General features: G+C 34.3%; 1 protein-coding gene across 3 annotated transcripts; it reads left to right on the forward strand.

The window, feature by feature from the left end:
• On the forward strand, window positions 3705-16177 carry LOC109360959 (nuclear pore complex protein NUP1-like). 3 transcript variants are annotated; one of them, XM_019606201.1, is made up of 9 exons: window positions 3705-4050; window positions 6853-6899; window positions 8751-8866; window positions 9056-9257; window positions 10267-10566; window positions 10645-10728; window positions 10835-11575; window positions 12080-12705; window positions 14243-16177. In XM_019606201.1, exons 1-9 carry the CDS (start codon window positions 3792-3794, stop codon window positions 15735-15737), a joined length of 3870 nt encoding a protein of 1289 aa, XP_019461746.1. In that variant the 5' UTR covers window positions 3705-3791; the 3' UTR covers window positions 15738-16177. The 3 variants fall into 3 exon arrangements, with proteins under 3 accessions (XP_019461746.1, XP_019461747.1, XP_019461748.1); XM_019606202.1 differs by having other exon boundaries at window positions 8757-8866; XM_019606203.1 differs by lacking the exons at window positions 3705-4050; window positions 6853-6899; window positions 9056-9257 and having other exon boundaries at window positions 8774-8866.

Raw genomic sequence — 22903 nt, forward strand, 5'->3', positions numbered from 1 at the left:
CACGTGCATAAAATTAGTACAGTTCATCCAAGCTGGTTTTTGCCAAATTAATCATTCGGGATGTCAAATCTTCAGCATATGTATCATCTATACTCCAAGTGATATATTCAAGTTTGTAGCGAGGATCAAAGACAGAACCAACAAACAATAAAAGGTTAATCTTTTCCACGTTTCCCTAATACTTATCATACTTTGCTTTCATATATTTAGCCATAGAACCTATAAGTATAGAGTGATTACCACTCCATGATGTCAAAGTAGCCTAAATAGATGCAATTTCATGATAGCACATGTTTGATGTCACATGCGAAGAACCTGAGAAACGCAAAGTCAAATCATAGATTTTTTTTTAAAAAAGGAATATATATCCTAGCATGATGTTAATCCCTTGCTATAGGTGGACCAACTTTCTTTTTCTCTCTATCATTTCCCCCAAACCATTTCTTAAATTCTGATTCTTGATCATAAAGCCTATCAAACGCCTTCTCAAACTTATGGGCATGTTCCAACATGAGGTAACAAGAATTCCACCTAGTTGGAACATCCAAACACACAAGACTTTTAGACTTAATCATTTCAGCTTTAATGCATTCTTTAAATCATTTAAATCGTGGGGGAAGACCTAACATATCGCACAAGATTCCTAATGCTATTGATAGAAGGTTGTTGTTCTCTCAAACCATCATTGACAATCAAATTCAAAATATGAGACAACACCTCATGCAAATATTTGCCACCACACACTAGCCCACCCCTCACATCTAATTTCCTTTGAATATATGAAATGACCTCATCATTCGAGCTTGGATTCTCAATTGTGATCGTGAATACTCTTTCAATCACCCATTCTCTTAAACATAGTAACATGATACACAATTATCTTAGGTACGGGTACAGGTACGTGATACGCGATACGTTACTTGTTAAAATTTCGGTACGTTGGAGGTATACTTAGTTGATGTATTATGTATGTTATGTATACATATACTATGTTATTAATTATTAATTAATAATTAATAATTAATAATATATTTTAAGATATCTTATTTTAATTTTCTTTATACTTATCTAATTTTTTTATTATTATATGGCATATGAAAAAATAAAAAAATTGTTTTACATAATGTGAATATAAGAAGACAAAAAGCCAAAAGATACAATCAGATTGTGATGTCCAAGTTCATTCCCTATTAAAGGCATTTATTATCATCTTATTCTTCCAAATAAAAATAAAGTTACATACTGTGTACTCTACTCCACTACCCCAAGTGCAATAATTGCTACAATTTGAAAACAAAACATATATCAAACCATTTTCGTTTTTTAAGGCATTATCACAAACAAATGTTTGTCTTTTGATATCTCTCCTCACATTAGTGTCAATGACTGTTTTCATCTTTATCTTTCACATTCTCTTCCTCTCCCTAGAGTGAGATTATAGACTCCTCTCTTCCAATAGCTTTTTGGAACTGTTTTTATTGTCATTTTGTCAACCCCAATTCCTTTCTTTATTCTATGTACTGAAATTTTAGGTGAAAATTTTCGTTCGCTTCTTACATGGAGGTAATGAAGAAATCAGAGAGAACCAGTTCGTCAAAGTACCATGGATCGGTACGCACGAATCGGTTCGCGGTTCTCACTCTACTTGAGTGAATTATGTTACTATGCTCTTAAATATCCCTCAATTTCTATACCAATGGTTTCACCCTTATGGTTTTCAACTAAGCAAAAGTTCAAGATTCGTTTTTGTAGCCTTCACTCTTCATCAATGAAATGTGTTGTCAAAGACATATAGGATAAGTTTTGATTCGAAGTCCAACAATCTGTTGTCATACAAACACGATTACAAGACTTCATCAACCAAGCCTTTAGTTTGTTCTTTTCATCCAAAAACAACTGATAACAATCCCTTGCAATTGTGAATCTTGATGGTATAGTAAATCTAGGTTCTAAACGGTTCATTAATCTACAAAATCCACACCCCTCTACAACCTTAAATGTCATTTCATTACATATAACAAATTCGAAGTTAAATAGAGAATAACTCAAGATATTACTTCTTTGTTACGTAGTTTAGTTTATGAGTTTAGTTTTTATGCATTATCAATATAAAATTTGAGTAAATTATACTAACACCGTGAGTTTCAGTGAAATTACACAAACCACCCATATTTTTTTAAACTTACACAAACCAACCCTAATTTTGTATATATATATATATATATATATATATGTGTGTGTGTGTGTGTGTGTGTTACATTGACTATCCTTCTATGAGAGATAATGTAATTTCTTAAACAAAAAATAATGACGAGTGTAATTAAGTTAAACAAAATATGGTATAATGTGAAGATAAGTCCAAATAGTATAAGAATCAATATCTATTCATTATTTTGGTTAGTTACAATATAATATGAGTCATTTAAACATACTCGTAGTGAGCAGTTCAGTGTAAAAAATAAGTGATATTTATGTAATTTTACTCAAACTCACGGGTGCTAGTAAATTTACTCCAAAGTGTTTTTTCTCTAACAACTAGTTGTACATCATTCTATATATAACCTTTAAAGTAATTATTACGAAAAATATAATGAGTCAATACATGATTTATTGATGTTATAAAACATATTTACACTATTTGCACAATATGTAAAAACAAAGATTTTGGACCTAATGATAAACTAAAGTTTGATTTATTGAGATTCAACATCAACAATGTTATTTATGTCATTACGATTTATTACTTCAAATTATTGATTCATAATTATCTTATGTTTTTGTACTAGAACTATTTTCACTTAAATAATTATATTTTGTTTCAACTCATATAACCTTAATATTTATATTGTATTATTAATTTAATATATATATTTATTTAACTAAAAACTTAAGTATTTCATTTAACTATAAATATTAAATATCTATACTATATATAAAGGTAAAACATGGTGTAACTTCCACCATGGTATAATTTTTACTTCCTATTTTGCCCTTCACATTATTTAAATGTGAGGGACACTTAACATGAGTATTCATTTGACACCATTCCATTCATTATAATTTTTTAATTCATACTCTGTACTATATCTATATATATAGCTATATGAAAACTATGGATGTTCACATTATTATATGATTCATGTCCAAATACCTTAATATTTTATAGATTATATCCACCAAGTAAGTCACATGAAAATAGACACTCATCTTCATTCTTAAGACTAATTCGACACTCCAAATACACTTACATGAAATTCGAGATGTATGTATGTATACAGAAACAAGCATGCTAGTCAATTGAAATTTTAATAACTTAATTAATAGACATAATATTCAATAATCAAATTTGGTTAACTAGAAATTTAATGTGGAAACTTTTAAACCTTTTTTTTTATATATCTCTCACTATTTTTTTATAATGAATTAATCTATTTCGGGGTGAGTGATTATCCCTTTCAATAAGCATCATTCACATAAATTAAATTCTTGACCTTCATGATTATCCTAATCATCTTAACGCCGTGTGTGTGAAATATAGTTTTTTATATTGACAGTGTATACATTTTACAAGAAAATGAGTTTAAAATTCATGTGCTAACAGTGTACAATTTTTTACACTATCAATATATCATTCATTATTAATTTATAATATTTTATTTGAAAGTCAATTATAAGATTTAAAAACAGCTGGGTATATATTATTTTTCTCTCATTGTCTTTCTCTTTCTACGAATAAAACCCTAACTTCTTACTTTCCCTCTCACTCGAAATTTCGAAGCTCCGTTTCTCTCATGGCGACGGCGCGTCAAGAGAACCCATACGAAACCGGCGGATGCGGCGGAGAAGCAGGGTTCGGAAAGTCCCGGAAGCGACCGTTCAGGAGGTCTCAAACGACGCCGTACGATCGACCTGCAACGTCGCTGAGAAACCCTAACAAGAACAACGGTTGGTTATCAAAGGTTGTTGACCCCGCGCAGAGATTCATCGCTTATAGCGCTAGCAAACTCTTCTCCTCTGTCTTCCGCAAACGCCTTCCACCACCTTCTTCTGGTTCGTTCCTTTTATGAAATTAAGCTTTGGTTATTTGATTTTTACTTCAATTTAGGGGTAATATGTTTGGTGCTATTGGTTTGTTCTTAATAATGTGAATGTTTGCCTTCAATTCTAAAAGCTTTTCAAGGCTGCAGTTAGGTTATAGTTATGCTTTTCGACACTATGATTGTGTTTGGTAGGTAAGTCCGAACAATTGGTAACAAAATTGGTCTATTTATATAAATAGAAAACACTATTAAAAAGTGAGATATTTTGGTTCTATGAAAAGGGTGGAACTAAAGAGAAGAGAATTGAACATCTCGATGTGCAACAGAATCTCGTACAGGTTTTGAAACTAAGATAGTGTTTGGTAGACATATCATATGGGGTGTAACAGAATTCATCTATTTTACAAATGGAACACAACACGTCACCATAATAAAATGCTTATATTTATTTACCAAAGTGCATACAAAACAGAAATCTGATTCCATCCTGATTTGTCTATATGCGCTAAACACTGAATACTGCCTAATTGTTGAATTGTAGTTCCTATGTGTTGTAGAATGTTATGTTTCTGGAAGCTTGGAAATGTTGGAATGCTATGGGACCACCTATTCATATTCCCCACTTGATAATAAAGCATTGTATTTTCTACATAACTTTTCTACATAGCTAAGTAGTCAATATCAGAGAATTGTGGTGCTGTCGTGGTGGGCCGGAGTGGAGCGTAGGGGATCTGCAATGGAAATGGATAGCTGCAGCGGTTTGCAGTTGCGAGTGTAATTGTGGCCTAAAGTGGTTGCGACTGTGACAACTGCCGGAAAACCCTAGTTGTAGCCATTCTCGCTGTTCAAGTTGCTAGGTTTTTGCGACTGAGAACTGCAATCGGGTTTCCCTTTCAAAATCAGGCCTGATATAACCTATAGCAAATTGCCTTAGTTATTTAAACAGTATGCAATGCGGTGTGTTTTGTTTGTTGAGTTCATGTGGCATGCACTTTTATCTGGTTGGCTTTGTGACTTGTATAATGCGGTTCGTTTTGTCATATGGCGTGTTTTTAAAATTTCATAGTCTGGGGTTCTATCTACTGCAACTAAGATACAAACACTATCAAAAGGTTAATTGTGTTTTTCAATTTCTCTTTTTGTCCTCTTTTGCTTTCTTCAATTTCTCCTAAACTCTACTTACTTTTAAATATCTTAGAGCCTTAACATTATTTGAGTTATATTGGATTTGAATGTTAATAATAATGAAATTTGACAATTAATTAACAATTATGAAGTATTTATTTATTTTTTCTATTTTTTATTTTGAGCATTTATTTATGTATTGTATAAATTACTCCTTCTGGTCCTTATTTTAAGGCGTTTTTAACTATATTACACATACCAAAGAGGGTAGTTATGTTTCTTGATTTTTTAAGAAGACACTATAAAATTACATTATATGAAAAATTTGTTTACAAATATATATCATTAATGTTTTTATGGGGTTGTTCGATCCATGTAGCTGACTCTCTCTAGTAGAATAAAGGTTTGGTTGTTCTTGTTCTTGTATACTATAACATCACTATTTTACTCTCTTAAGTATTCTTGGAAATTTCACAAACTTAATTTTTCCCATTAATGAATAAAGGGAAAATAAGAGAGACACACAATAAATGCTGCATATAAAATATATTTTGCCTTATAAAAAGGACCACAGAAAGTTTCTAGAATGTGACTTATAAATAGGACCAGAGGGAGTATGAATTATTTATGTTGCTTCCCTAAATGTCTCAATAGTGGCCAACCCGACTAATTGCAAAATTGTTTTTGGGGTCTGCCGCTTGGCTCTGCTATCTGGGATACTGGTATTGACTTCTTAGTTAAAGGGAGAGGTAGAGTGTGTAAAGAATTGGTATTATGGAAGTCTTTGGTTGGGGGTTCTCTATTATATTTCATAGACGTATTTGTAAATTGAGCTTAATGTGTGCGATTTAGTTTAAGAGGTGGAAGTCGGTGAATCTAACATAAGGCAAGAGGAAAAGTAAAGGGTAGTGCTCTAAGATATTTGTAGGAAGCCTGGGCTAGGGTTGGGTTCTATAATACATAATGTATATCCATTTTTGGATTGAGCTTGACGTTAATTTGCATAAGAGGATAAAGCACAGTGAGTCTAACCTATGAAAATAGTAATTTGGTGAAAGGCAGATGCATGACAAAAGGAACATCGGACTGAGAACGAGTCAATCTTTCTGGTTTATAGGAATAGGGTAATTTCTGTGAGAGAAATGCATGTATGGTACTCACACTGGACTGGATCAGTGATCAAACTTGGATTGGCTGCAGGTTTAAATGTTGTTATGGTCATACCACATTTGGTGCATGACTAACATGTATTGGTTATAGACTGCTTTGCCTTGTCCGACCTTGATGTGACACTATTTTGTGAAGTACTATCTTCAACAATGTGATGAACATGATATAATTGGTACATTGAAATGAAAATGTTCCTTGACAATAAGATTTTTTGGCTCACATCTAATTTCTAAGTTGGGAATAGGACAGTGTAAATGAGAAATGTCATGAACTTTTTTCTATGGGCCTGCTGCAATGTTTGTTGTTTTTATCTATTTAAATTGTGGAAGTTGTCATAATGGTGTTGGACATATAGTATGGACAGCTTGTTAGATGTATCTGTTATCTGATTTTAAAGTTTTCTCTTGCCTTTCATTTCATTTGCTGTTCTTCTATGATATTAATGTAAATGACATTATTCTACAATTTCTTTATAAGTATATATCTTATGGGTATTTATTAATTTTTTTGTATACAGAAGCAGTACATGAAGTGAGGGACAATCACCAGGAAGCAACTGTCTTTGTAAGTATGCATGCTGCCATATGTTATGTTATATGATGTTTGCATCTCTTTAGGAATCATTTGGGTGAGATGTGCATGTATTCATTTATAAAATTAACTTTGAATATCATTTTATTTTCCATTTTTCTTCCAAAAAATATTTGGGATCTTTCTTTGTTTAACCATACAAGATGATGAGGAAATTGATGGAGATGTGAACATATGATTCAAGTGGGTTGGACGAAGTGACAGAGTGCTTCAGGTGTCATATGGGATTAAAATGTACCACTCAAGCTTAAGGCGAAGTTTTATCGCACAACTATAAGACCTGCAAAATTATATGAGACTGAATGTTGAGCGATAAAATGTCAACAAAAGAATAAAGTCTTTGTAGCAGAGATGAGAATATTGCGGTGGATGAGTGGACACACTAGACAAGATAAGATTAGAAATGTATGCATTAGAGATAAAGTTGGAGTCATTCTTATTGTAAAAAAAGATGATAGAATCATGCCTTAGGTGGTTTGGACATGTGTGAAGGAGACTATTAGAAACCCCCATAAAGAGAGTAAATTACATGGAGGTCAGTCCAATTCTTAAAGATAGATAGAGACTAAGAAAAACCATAGGCAAAATGATATAGACTAATGTTTTGTCAATGAACATGATTTACGATAGAGCAATATGACATTTTTTGATCCATGTAGTCAACTCCATGTTGGTTGTTATATTTCTTTGTTTAACCACAACTTCCTATGATTGTGCTAAATCTTCTTCAATATGTTTATGTGGTGTTTAAGAAATCAATTATGCCAGTCATTATTTTTGTCCAACTTATCTTTGTATGCATTTCGTCATTAATGTAGTCAAGGACTCTTAAAGGGGCAGATAAGCATTCCTTACCTTTATAGTGCAATCCAGGATGGGCTTAGTGAGCAGAGCTTATCTGTGGCACCCTCCATAAGTGATTTTTGGGGGCATTCAGAATTTTTTTGATTGTTCTTCTGCATCAGGCATCAGGGTAGAAAATTCAGTTTATATTGTTTTGCAATGCTGATATATGCTATTCTGAAATAACTCATGGCGTGTTCAAGTTTTAGTTCTTGGTGTTTGAATATAAACCTGAATATAGAAAAAAGAAGTTATGGTTGTGGGGTAATTTAAAAAAAAAGTAAGTAAAAGGAGTGAACATTTTATCCATGAATAGTTACTGAAAGCTTTGAAACATCAATTACTTTATTTAATAAAAAAATGGTGTCAAGAAACTGTCATTTATAAAGTTCTGATTCAGTGCGAATTCATGAACGTACTTAGTACTTTGATTATATTGGAGAACTGTAGTTATTGTTGAAGTTAGTACTGGTATTATTGTGCTTGATTTTTGTGCTCTTCTCTTTTCCTTTAGAATAAGATCAGATCAGATGGAGGATAGCCAATGATTTCTGTATTGACATAATTTATGAGAGAACATTACACTATCATTTGATCATTGTAGTTCTAGTGGGAAAATGCTTGGTTGTTCTGAGGTTGTTGATTCTTCAAAGCATTTGTTAGTTGCTTAAAATGTTAAGATATTAATAGTTTATAATTACATGTTTGATAGGGTATCTTGCAGTCCTTGTATGATCATTTCTCATGGTTAGGGTGCTGCACTGTTATTTTTTAAAGAAGTGAAACATCTTATGATCATTACCTTTACAGTCATTTTGTGGGCTCTTCTCTATAATGCCCCTTTTTTTGTAGATTTCAGTTTAAGCTGTTATTATTATTGTCATTGTGTCATTTTGTGGGTTCTTCTCTATAATGCCCCCTTTTTTGCAGATTTCAGTTTAAGCTGTTATTATTGTTGTCATTGTGTTGTTTTTTTATGAGGAACAGGTTGCGAACGACTTTTCAGCAATTTTTGAAAGTGATGTTCAAGTTAACACTTCTGATGGAGGTGAATCAACTGATCTTGAGAAACTATTGAAGCAGAAAACTTTCACCGGGTATGTTTTGTATGACATAGATGAGGCATCACTGCTTTTGGCATAATGCTTTTGATGGTTGTTGTTATGCAATTTGCTCTGTAAAAATTTCTTTCTTTTCTCCATATTATGGTTTCCATTTTGTACTCATAGATAATATTCGTTTTGGTTTGGTGATTCTTTATACGACAAGTATTGATTATTCCACAGCGAAGAGATTAATCATCTGACAGCACTTATGCATTCAAGAACTGTGGAATCAGCTCTCAGGGAAGAAGGGAAGAGGGCAGAAGTGGTTCTTCCATCAGATCCAGTGTTGCATAGCAATCTAAAGAATGACTATCCCAAAACGCCAGAACCAGAAAATGGGATTCAAAACCGTGTTTTATCATACCCATATGTTACTACCAATGTATGGATTTTGTTTCATACCTCTCCTTGATATTTGCAGTGTTGTTGATGGTGGATTGCGGCGCATGGAATTCACCAAAATTCTGCCCTAAAAAATGTCTGATGGCATTTCAGGAAAATAGCGACGTGTCATTGCGGTTGATAAAAAATTATTAAAAAATGTAATACATATAGAAAAAAAGTAAGAAACTAATAATAGCATAAGCCACACAACAAAATCCAGAAGGCAACAAATGACCAATAACATAGCATAAGGTTCAATAAAATTCATCAAGCTTCATAAGGTCACTAGATAATTAGGGTTAGTTTGGGAGTTGGATTTTGGAGGGGAAGGAAGGGAAAAAGAATGCTTGAGTCATCTCACAAGTGCATTTCATGGCTCCCAAGCCTTCCCTTTCCCTTCCTTCCCCTCCAAAATTCAACTCCCAAACTAAACCCTTAAAGTTAAGGATACTAAAAAGTAACATGAGAAATACTAAGAAGCCTTATACAAACAAAGTTGCTTGGCCAATATCTTTCATCCTTTCATTATTTGAAGATGCTTGGCTTTAGCTAGCCGTTGTGAAGCAAAGAGACACAGTTTCTGTCTTGCTAGTCACACCGAAGGGAGATGAAGTTGCTACCTTGATGATTGCACTGACCACTGCAGTTGCTAGTTGTGCCGACATTGAGTAAGAGAGGGGGGAATGAAGCAAAAAATGTGAGAGAGGGATTTAAAGCAGAAAAACCCAAAGTTACCTTTAAAAACCTGAAAACCCCAAAAAAACTGACATGTCCACCATTCCCGCAAAGCACCACCATCGCCGTGCTGCCATGACAGCTCGAAATCCCCAAATGACAGGCATTGCCATTAAAGTCATTTGTTAAATGGTGAATGGCGTCCTGCTTGGAACCACCACCACTTTCCTCCATGGCCAATATTTGACAACACTTGATATTTGTTTGATTGTATTTTGTGGATGTAAAATTATTACATGCTAATTATGATCTATTTTACATGTTGTCTATAGGCTCCTATTGAGGATGTTGCTTCACCTGCAGAGCTTGCTAAGGCTTACATGGGGAGCAGGCCTTCTAAGGTGTCCCCGTCAATGCTACGCCTGCGCAGTCTACCCAGGGAGGATCAAGCTCTCCTAAAAAGTCAACACTTCACTTCGAATTCACCTATTATGTCAATTGTACCAAGAGCTACTACAAGTCTTGCTAGGGTTCATGATAATGGTTTTCTAACCCCAAGATCTCGTGGTAGATCTGCAATATATAGTATGGCTCGAACACCTTATGCCAGAGCTTATCCATCCTCTACACTGGTTTGTCTTTTCCTAATGGTATTACGGATCATGATTTTTGTAGGGTGAGTTTTTTATCTCGTTTCTCAAACTTTGCAGGGTGTTGGGGTTGCTCTTGGTGAGCCGTCATCTTCAGCTCAATATGCACTGGATCATGATATGCTTTCTAGATCTAAACAAGGGGTACACACACTTTTGGTTATAATACTTATCCTTTCAGAGTATATTTAAGAGTCCTCTTTCAGGAATATGTTACTGGATTTTACCTTTTTCCTCTTAATTTTTGCAGGCATTAAAACGTAGAAGTTCTGTATTACAGAATGATATAGGATCTTTTGGTCCTATACGTCGAATCCGTCACAAGTCTAATCTTCTTTCTTCTAAAGGCTTGGCCTTACATCATTCAGACAGTCCTCTTTCTATTGCTAGGAGCAGTGATGGCACTGATACTGCTCAGCAACCTTCATACTCTACGCAGAAGCCTATTCTGTTGGGTGAAGTTAAGCAAAGCCATATGAAACTGTCAGCAGAAAATATAGATGATAGAAAACCTACTGCAAGTTTTCCTCCTTTACCCTCAAGATCTAGTGAGATGGCCTCAAAAATATTGCAGCAACTTGATAAGTTGGTTTCCCCTAAAGAAAAATCATTTGAGTCGAGGCTGTCAATCTTGAATGATAAATCTCCAATGAAGTTGTCATCATCCATGTTACGAGGACAGGCACTTCGAAGCATGGAGACAGTAGATTCATCAAAATTCCTGGACAACATACAAGAGAATGAATTAGATGGAACACTTGGAAATTCATCTGCTAGTGCTGAGAAGTTATCATCACAGATAGACAAGGTTGAAAATGGTCCATTAAAGCTTGTTGCTTCTACTGATGGATCAGTTTCTGTTATTAACGACGCTGATGCTACAGTGCAAAGGCAGCAAGTCATATCTATTGCGAAGTTGGGACATTCCTCTCTGACAAAACCTATTTCCTATCCACACAAAAAGAGGGCGTTCCATATTAGTGCACATGAGGTTTGAAGTTTTGCTTAGCTCTTGTCCGTTTGACGGTTTCCTGTAGTTATCCTGATTAAACATATTTTTAATTCAAATATGTGCCTTGATTTTAATAATTTTATATATCTTGGTGGGAAGGGCTAGTGCTATTGATCTTATTGATTTGTTGGTTTCTTCCATTTAGCTTCCAAATAATGATGAACAAAGCAATTGCCCAGAGTTCTTTTGCTTCTTAAATACGTTTGATTTTGATCGGTGAATCTCAGAAACAAAGGGAGAAGTAGCTGAGACTGTTAATTGTTGTGTACTAGTTACAGGTTCACTATATATAGGCTACAGAGTATAATGTATTTAGATACAACTAGGGCTGTGCCAGCAACATGGTAGGCTATGTACATTTTATTATAACTATATTCTAGATTACTGACAGAATAAAGTGAAATGAGTTTTCAAATGAAAAATATGTTTCAATCATAGGTCATGATTATTCACTGCTATGTTTTTTCTCTCACTCTTTTACAGGATTATCTGGAGATGGATGAAGATGCCTATCCGAATGGGGCTGCGTCTTCTTTCCCTTTATCTGGGAAAGAAACAACAGGCTCCACTGCTGTGGCAGATAAAACTACTGCAACTAGTCTACAGAAGCCCCTGGGTTCAGCTATCGTAATGCCATCCAATAATTTTGCAGTAGATGGTAAACCTCATGTTTGTACTGTTGATGGTGTGAAGGTTGATGTATTGACCTCTAGAACTTGTTCTATCTCTGATCTTACTAAGCCAGTTATAGCTGCTGCTACTGTAGCTACACAAACAAATATAGGTTCTGACAAGTCTGCTCCCCCAAATGGATCACTTGCTAATCCTCCCATATTTAATTTTGGGAAAAAGGTTGTTCCATCAATGGAGCCGACAGCTGCTAATTCTCCACCAAAGGAGTCTACCAATTCAGGTCCAGTATTTGGTTTGGAGAAAGTTGTCTCACCAAAAGAGCCAGGTGCTGATGCCTCGTTAGTAAACTTTCGCATAAACAAAAATGTTGTCAATGTTCCACAAGTACCATTTACTTTCTCATCATCAGTTGGTGGTGACTTTAATGGCGTCAAATTTGGTGCTGCTTCTGATTCAAATCTGAAAAGCTCAATCAGGTTGGTGTATGCTATTTTTGCTTGCTTTTAAGAACCTTCGAAGATAACTGTTACACATCACTCTGTGTTATATTTCTAGGTTGATTAAAGGTTTGTATCTGTTCTGCCTTTTCTGTTGACTTTTTGTCAATTTGAAAAGACGTCTCTGAATGAGCAAATCCAATTGGTAGTATAATATATCTTTTTAATAATTAACATCTATTGTCCTCTGTTTGCTACAATAAGCTATTTAGTTTTTTCTGAATACTTTTAATTAGTCCATGCTATTATTCAGATATACGTTTGATTTGTTAATCATATTTTACATCATAGTCATCATTGTGTTTTACTGTCAGTCTCATTTTTTAAGTGATCCTTAAACTTTATTTTTATACTTTTTGCAATTTGATTTGTGTGATTTATGCAACAATCAAGCCTTAATTCCACCTGGTGGGGTTGGGTACATGGATCAAATGACTTTATAATGCTATATCATAGAAATTATATTCATTGACAAAACATTGATCTCTTAATTCCACCTATGGTTTGTTTGGTCTCTCTATTCCTCTACAAATTTGACTGGCCCTGTTTGATCTACCCTCCTTGTTGGAGATTCTACCAGTCTCCTCTATCCATGTCCAAATCACCAAAGATGCGATTCTATTTTTTCTGCAATATAAACTACTTCAACTTTCTCCTTAATGTATTCATTTCTAATCCCATGTTGTCTAGTATGTCTACTCATCCAACATTCTCATCTCTGCTACATGGAGTTTATTCTCTTGATATTTTTCTGCCCAACATTCAGTCCTATATAACATTTCAGGCCTTATAGCCATACGACAGAATTTCCCCTTCAACTTGAGTGGTGCTTTACATCTCCATCAATTTCCCCACCATCTTTTATGATTGACCCAAGATACCTAAATCTAGGGACTTGTGCTATGATATGATCCCCAACCTTTACCTCTATAGTAAGGTGTCCACCTCTTGCTAAACTTACACTTAATATACTGCGTCTTCGACTTATACGAAAGCCATGTGCTTCTAAAGCTTCTCTCAACATTTTTAGCTTCCCATTTAATTTCTCTATTTTGAGTCTTCCACTAAAAATTGAACTCATGTATTCTGATTTGTGGTACTGATTCTTGAATATGCTCAGTAAGTACATCGATGACCAATGTAAACAAGAGTTAATGTGATGCCATAAATATATTTTTGCTATTTATTAAAGTTGAAATTCAATTTAGTCCTTGAGGTTTAACTTTAATTACACCTGACGTCCTGACATCCTTTTTGCTTAAGAAATTATATCAATTTCCCTTTAGGTTTACATTATCATAATACTTGCCCCTGAATGGTAATGAGACTGACCTCTCCTAGGGGAGAGGTGAGTGTAACTTTTGAAATAAGTATGTTGGGTTTAATTAAGCCAAACCTCAAGGGGGTCGGTGTAATTTTCCCTTTTAATGTTGGGTTTAATTTAGAACTGAAATTTTCCCTTATATTATGAACTTTTACAGGGATTAATTTACTTTTATGTCCCATTCATTTGCAGCTCCACCACTGTTACTAGTGTGGTTGATTCAATCCCAAAAGTTCTTCAATCTGATGATGCTGATGCTGATGCTAAGACTAATACAATTACTGCAGCATCAGAGGTAGCTGTTTCATCTGCAGCATTGACACCATTGTCAACATCTCCCATGAATGTATTTACTTTTGACAACAGTTCAAATCAAAATGGGCCTGTTGCTTTAAGCCCTTCATTTTCCTCTTCATTGCCATCTATGGTTACAAATAAATCTACCAGTCTGAATATGTTCAGTAGTTCATCCCTTGCAGCCAGCAGCAGCAGCTACATTACTGAAACAGCAGCTTCCACTAGCATCAGCTTGACAACTAGCACCCCTGCTGTAATTGCATCCAGCAATATCAATTCTTCCACCCCAGAGGTGGCATCTCCATCTTCCACACCTTCCATTTTCAAATTTGGATCCACCCCTCCACCGTCAACAGGTTTACCTATATCATCTACTTCTGGTTCTGAACCAGTAGAAACCAAGAAGGATACAGGAATTGGTATTTTAGGCAGCACTTCCTTTGGAAGTTCATCTGCTGCTGTTGGAAGCACTGGGAGTGGCATTTTTGGGTTTAGTTCCTCAGCAATGACAACTGTAAATAGCCAGTCTCAGGTTTCTGCCTTTGGTACTACAAGTGACTCTGTCTCTGGTGCAATGGCACCTCCTGCTACTAGTGGTTTTGCAAGTTCTACTAAGATTCAATCAGTGGCATCTGGTTCATCTGCATCATCCCCATTGTTTGGGTTTACTGGGAATACATCTTTTTCTTCAGGGAGTTCATTGTTTCCCTCTTCAAATCCTGCCACAAATATTTTCAACTCTGGTACACCTTTTGGACAAAGTACAACTGCTTTCTCTTCGGAAGCTAACCCTGTTAGCTCTAATAGTGGTAAAAGTTCCACTCCATTCGGGCTTTCTAGTTGGCAGTCCACTTCCTTTGGTTCGTCCTTTAATTCACCATCTTCATCTTCACCTGGTTTTTCCTTTGGAGCAGCTTCTGTTGCTTCTACCAGTTCTCCCATGATGTTTGGATCAACCACCAGTGCATCATCAGCTCCTCAATTCTCATTCACTTCAGCTGCACCCACCACCAACTTGCAGTCTGCTTTTGGAAGTTCTAGTCCTGTTTCTGCATTTGGTTCTGCTCCAGTTAATAATGATCAGATGGGTACAGAAGACAGTATGGCTGAGGACACAGTTCAAGCAACTCCACCAGTGACTCCTGCATTTGGTCAACAACCTGCCCCGCCACAATCAAATTTTGTATTTGGAGCACCAACTCCAACAGGAGTGAGTCCTTTCCAGTTTTCAAGTCAACAGAGTAGCGCTCCACCAAATCCATCTCCATTTCAGGCTACCGGCAGTGTAGAATTTAATTCTGGAGGGAGTTTCTCATTGGGTCCCGGTGGCAGTGACAAGTCTGGTCGAAAAATTGTCAGAGTTAATAGAAACAAGCTGCGTAAGAAATAAGTCTGTTTATCAAAATGGTTATCTCTTTTACTGCGGCAGCCTGCGTTTTATTAGTGCATCAAATAAATAATAAGCTCTGAAGGCAAGTGATTACTGAATGTTGATGTTCAGTTAGCAACCTGGACAAGTGATTCTATTGAAAGGAAGTCAACACCTGCAAGCTTGTCAATCTCATTTGTCTTGCTTCTTATAGAATCCAAGGCTTATTTCACAATTTTGTATTAGATATGGTAGAATATAGCTGATGTACCTGTAATAGTTTTAGGTCATAGAAGTTCAAAATTTGGTCAGTTATGATGTTCAGAGTGCCCTGTACACTTTCCTACTTGTATCATAGCCAGAAATAGGGCATGGATTTATGACTTAGCTGGTTACAAGATAACTTACAATTTCAATGATCATTCTGTTGATGATTATTAGTGTGTAGGCCTTTTGTATTTTCTTGCCATTTATGTTATCACATGTACTCTTATTTGAATTGAGGTGTATATTTTTCAGCATTTGCTAGTGTTGGTAAACTCAAAATAGCAAGAGTGGTCATTTGCTTGCCGAGAAACATTATTAAATTTTTAGTAATAGAAGGGCACTAAGAGTAAATTCTTAAAAGACAAGGGGATATTAGGATTTAAAGATGTATGAAATTCCCACAAGCTGTGATTGACATGCCATATCCATTCTGTAGTATATTTGCTCAGAAGTAAACTTAGTTGACCCTTGTACAAGGATGGGATTTGAAGTTAGCTGATCAATGACTCTTGATTTAGGATACCGCATTGGTGTCCAAGGGAGTCACATCCGTTGTTTTGAAGTGTGTTATTTTAGAGTAAATACTCATTTTAGTCTCTCGTGTTTTTCGATCTTACTTAGTCCTTAATAATTTTAAACTTCCAATTTACCTTTGACAATTTCAACGTGAAACGATGTTAATCATTTCGTCTGTATCCGCCAGTTAATGTTAACGATTTAGCATGTGTACGACATGATAAAAAGTCTTAGGTCCACATTGGGTGTGTGACACATCACTAGATTGACATGTTTTTTATTTTTACAATTTTTTAAAACGTCGTTTTAAGTTTTTTCTTCTAATCCTATTCTTCTCTTTTATTGAGTCTCATTCTAACCTTTTGTTCAGCTCTTGGTTTCCGTAGCAGGATTGGGGTTCAACGGAAGAGTGTTAGGGTTGGAAGAAGAAACCCAAAACAATTTTTTTTTTTAAAAATTAACCTCAAACAATATCGTTTAAAGATTTTTGTAAAAAATAATACACGTCATCCAGTGACATGTTACACACGCCCCACGTGGAGAGAAGACTTTTTGTTATGTCAGCAATTAACAATGTACATAAGTTAAACCATTAACATAATTGACAAATATGGACAGTCACAAGGACTAACATAGCTCCACATTGAAATTGTTAGGGACTAAATTGATAATTTAAAATCATTAGAAAATAAGTTGGTAAGGTTGAAAAATATGATTGACCCAAATAAGTATTTACTTATCATTTTATGAACTATTAATTTTTTATTGGTCAGAAAATCAAAACATAAATTAAATATATTAAAATTTTTATTTTTTGATGAATGAGAATCAAATTATATTTATAATTGACCAACATCAATCATTATACCATTATTGTATTTATAATAATCTAGTAATTGGCTTGAACATGAGACGAAGGCCCAACGCCTCCTGGCTGTCCATAATAATGGGCCTGAATGTGCATTTGCGGTCCAGTTCTGAAAGATGAAGCAAAATGCTTGAGAAAATAATGACGTGGACATGAGGATTAACTAAAGTGACGTGGCATACGAGGATAGGCAAGACAGCAGGAGGTGTACACGGACTTAAGTTGTTTGGTTCAAGAGGGTGTGATTTTTTCACTTATCTCATATGAATACTAAACTTTACACTTGGATATGTTCCACATGTATAAAAAATATTAGTAGAAAAGAAGGATGATGAACACTGGATTGGTTAAAGACTGGCTCGACCACGTTAGTCAAAATGACACAGTCACGAAGGAATACTAGTTAGGTCACATCGATTAGAATGACACTATCACAAAGGACATTGACTCGGTCACGTTGGCCAAAATAACACGATCACGAGGAATACTAGTTCGATCGCACCAGTTAGAATGACACGATCACAAAGGAACATTGGTTTGGTCATGTCAATCAGAACGATACAACCAGGAAAGAACATTGATTCGATCACATCGATAAGTGTGGCATGATCACGATGACGACACTAGATCATTTGGTTCGGCCAAGCTAGCACGATGGCACAACCATACCTAATATCATTGCAAGAGTTAATTGGTAGACACATTTTATCAATCAACCACAGGCTTTCCTTTTATGCTTGCTATTCAATTTTTATTCAATATTTGTAGATAAATTTAAGTTAGTTAATTGTAACTTCAATTAATTAAAGATTGCTTGAATATTAAGCAATTCCCTTTTCATTTTTAGTGGGATGTGTATATAAAGGAGTATAAGGCTCCATTCGTCAACAAGAAATTATATTTATTTTCTCCATTATTTGTTTTAAGGAACAAGATATATGGGAAAAACTATCAATTTCAAGGATGGGTGTGCCTAAGGCACTCAACACCTTATCATCTAAAATAAAGTTTAAGCATAGTGCTATTGCCATGCTCCATGCCTTAAGGTGAAAATGATTTGGTGCCTTAAGATGTGTTTGCAAGTTGAATTTTGAAGGGGGAATAAAAGAAATGAAAAGCTTGAGAGTCATGAAATATATTTGCGAAATGACTATGATACTTTCCTTTCCTTTCATTCTCCTTCAAATTTTAGCTCACAGTTGAACCCTTAGGCATCAACAAAAGTTAATTGGAAAGTATAAATAATCTAGATAAACCAAGATATACCATATTTTCCTCCTGAGGCATCCAACCAAGTTTGATGTAAATGCATCCATACAAGTTAACCTGATGCATCAATTTATTAAGGGTAAACAAAAATCAAAATTTTCTTCTAAAATGAAGTAAAAATGGAGACTTAGCGTTTGAGAATACGACAAGGTAAGTAACCTTATCATTACACCCACCTTGTCTTGTAAAATGAAGTACTAAATAAAAAATAATAGTAAAAATATGTAAAAACTTAGAACAAAGATTTAACTTTGAATTCATCAAAACATTCATTAAACAACACTATAACCCATTTCCTGATTTTGGATGACAAAAGACACGAATCAGAATATAAAGTTTAGTAAGTCAAAGAAGAACAACTACTTGAAAAGGACACATAAGGATAATAAGTTTTATACAATTATCAACCTGTCATATATTAATAAGCTAAAATTCAATGCAATTTGGCAAATATTGAAAAGAATGGGAAAATCAGCATACTGCATTGAATTAGGCAATTTATGAAGATATGTGAATTTAAGTTCAAGAAAAGCACAAGGGAAAACATTTAGATGACACTGATTGATCTTTATAGCGAATTTCACTTGGTGGGAAAAAGCTTTTGTTGTCATTGCACGGTCATATGTGAAAATGATAATATTGGTGCATAAATTGTGTATATATTGATCCCTCAAAATCCCCTCTAGGAATTTCACATGCACGGTTTGGGAAGTTGAGTAAGTTATTTTTATGTGTCTCAAAGCATAAGTAGTTTTTTGTTAAGTAAAAGTTCATTCAAAGGTGTAGTAAAAGCAATATTACAGCAAGAGGACATTAAGAGTCTAAATAGTAGTAGAAAAACATAAACATATCAACTTAACATCACAGCATAAAAAAGCTAAAAACATATAACCTACTCAATCCTGCACAATTCCCCTCTAGGCCAGAAAATTATTTTCTCCACAAAGCAACTACTTAAATGCCATCAGTTTCATATTAAAGAGACACAAGAAGCAGAGTCCAAGTCTAATTTGATTTAAAATTACAATAGCATTGCAAACTAAAATAAGACTAAAGTTCCATTTGCACCAAGTCATGTTGAAAGACTTGTCTTTTCATTTGATCCATAGCCATCACTGAGCTCGATTTTATTAACAATATCATCCATACTTCCTTGCATGTTGTTGAAAATGTGGCATTCCTGCACGTCCATAAAGTCCAAATCCCAGCCATCCAAATTACGGAAAACACATTTCTCAAGCTTTTGACTCTGTTTAAGAGTGAATGTTGATGTAAATGAGCTTTCACACTTGAAGGCAACACTGATTTTAAACCCATCCACTGGTATACCCTTTGCCATACAAGATAAGAGAAAGTACAAGAAAAAAGAGAGATGTTCCACAGTTTCATGTAGGACATTACACCAGATGCAGTTCAAACTATTACCGGTCACAGCCATACCTCTTTGAGCTAAATTTGTCTTGCATAGAAGTTTATCTAACATAATCCTCCAAGCTAGCATTCGAGTCTTCAAAGCTTCCAAGGATTTCTAAATCATATTAAGAAGCTTTCGTTCTTTCGCTTCCAGATCATTTTGTTGCCAAATAATCTAATATACTGATTTAAATGTATACGTGTTTGAGCCATCATAAATTCAATTCTATTGATCGTTTACATTCTCCTTAATTCTAGCATGACTAATAAGACTTTCCAACTCCTCTATCATGGATTTCTCTCATTAAAAAGGTTATCTCCTCCATGTTAAATTCTCTTAGGAGCTTTGTAGAAAAAGAGAAGATATACTCGTAAAATATCAAGCACCACATTAATAAGTCTCACTCGACCTCCAAAAGACAGGAAGTGACCTTCCCAAGAAGATAATATTTTCAACATGTTTGCAACCATAGGCTTCCATATATATTTTATGCTATGGTTAACACCCACATGGATGCCTAAGTATTTGAGGGGCCACTCTCCCCCTATTTACAATGTAGGAAACCCACCATTCTATTGGTATACTGTTGGTCGACGTTGCTGCCAACTAAGCTGTTTTTTTTCTAAAATTTACTTTCAACCATGAGCAAACTTCAAAAAATCCAAGGATATACTATACTTCATACCTTTTATGTTCCTCATAGAGACCTCCCCTAATCATGACTACATCATCGTGATATCAGAAAAGATTAACACCAACCTTATTATGCCAAACTTTGTATTCATTAAACTTTTCTTTCGATACCACAGAGTTCATAATGGATCACAACTTAAAAAGAAATGAGGATAATGGATCACCTTGTCTAAGACTTCTCCACATCTTGACTTTATTGGTGGAGCTTCCATTGACTAAATTAGCCAAAGAAGCTGTTGTAACACACTCTGAAATCCATATTCTCCTTGTCCATAGAATCTCATTCTTTCCATCATATGATCTAGGAAGCTCCAACATTCAAAGTTATATGCTTTTTTAAAGTCAATTTTTAAAATTAAACACTCTTTCCTATTTCTCTTTAAATCGTCGATTATCTCATTCAGAATTAACACTTCATCCAAAAGACATGTTCTTAGAATGAAATAATTATACAAAATAAATAAAGAAATATGTGTTAGAGGAATGCCCTTTAAAAAAAGGTGAACCGAAAAAGAATTAACACATTGAAGAAGGATTGACTAAATAGTTGTAATATGACGGTGGGGAAAGAGATTTATGCCCTGCCTAAGCGTTATAATATTTACAAAATGTATTTATTATTACTGAGTTATTTCTCGGATTTCCCTATCTAAAGTTTATTTATTGGTTAATAGGGTTACTATTAGGTTATGTTTGTGAGTTTTATTTTGTAGGGAAGAGAATGAATGAATTTAGACGTAATCTTTATTGTTTAGGAGTTGAGAGAAAAAGAAAGATTTTGGAGGTTTTGTAGAGTCCTTTAAAACTTTCCAAATGCTCATTTTCATGGTTATTCCAATTTGAGGAGTTTCTCATAGACAAAAATGTCATAATATCTAAATATCTTTAGTAAAATATTATAATACATTTTTGTTCATTTCTCATTGTTAATTAGATTTTAAAGGAAAAGTAAAACAATAGTATTGCATTATCATTACTTTAATATTCTCATTTCCATCTAAGTTTATACTCCTAAACAAGAGATATGTTTTGCTTGATTTACTTTCCTTTCTCATTCCCTCTCTCCTATCTCCTTACCCTTTAGATTCCTCTCCCTCCCATTCCTTCATAACTCTTAGACATAATCTTATGATTTGTTTGTGAGTTGAATGAGGAAAAAAAAAGAAAAAAATTATGAGCCATTTAATATATTTTGAGATGACTCTAAACTTTGATTTTCTTTCCACCCCTCTAAAACTCAATTCTAAATGGAACCTTAATAACTTCTCTACCAAATAAGAGACCATTGAGAGTGTTATCGAATATATTGAATATCATATTGATTCAACTATGAACATGTACTCTTGGTCTCACTCCCGGTGTTGTTGAAGTCTTCCTGGAGCAAATATTTGAGCAAATGTTGATGGGCCCACATACATGATTATCATGAAAGATAATTGATTGGAGATGTTGATCCCAACAAATAATACACACTACTTGCATCATACGCATTTGTTTGGACTGCTTTGCTAGGTATGATGTATTTGTCTAGATGAATATGTTCAATGTGACGCTAAGCCTAATATTTTGTTTATAAATATTATTATTTAGTATATAGTTTATGAACATGGTTACTATGATCCCCGTAAGTATATAGTTATCCTTATACTATATATACTTACTCCCTTTACATTACATGTTCCATTAGAGTTAGGTTTCTCTTTAGTACTTTATAGACAAATATTTCATAATCAACATGAGAAAACATAAGGATGTGACACTTCTATTCTTTAAATATATTTATATGACACTTTTATCCTTCAAAGTGTATGTAAAAACAAGAACTTGTTTCTAATAATTGAAAATATCCTAACGCTATGTGGATATGTTTTAGCTAAAAGCTTGGACCGGAAGATAATCCTCATGGATTTAGTTAGTCAACAAAGATAAACATTTTAGGAGTATTAATGCTATTACCATATTGTTATTGAGAGTTATTTTAATAATCATGTTTGCCTGAAATTTGAGAATTATCAATTTAAAGTTTGTTTGGTTGGTGATCTATTCTTTAGAATATATGTCATAATTTGTAAAATACTCATATTGTAGAAAAAATAGTAGTATCACGTTTAGGTGGTTTGAACATGTGTAGAGGTGACTATTATAAGCCCATGTAATGAG

Source organism: Lupinus angustifolius, chromosome LG11, assembly GCF_001865875.1.
Source record: "Lupinus angustifolius cultivar Tanjil chromosome LG11, LupAngTanjil_v1.0, whole genome shotgun sequence".
Classification (NCBI taxonomy): domain Eukaryota; kingdom Viridiplantae; phylum Streptophyta; class Magnoliopsida; order Fabales; family Fabaceae; genus Lupinus; species Lupinus angustifolius.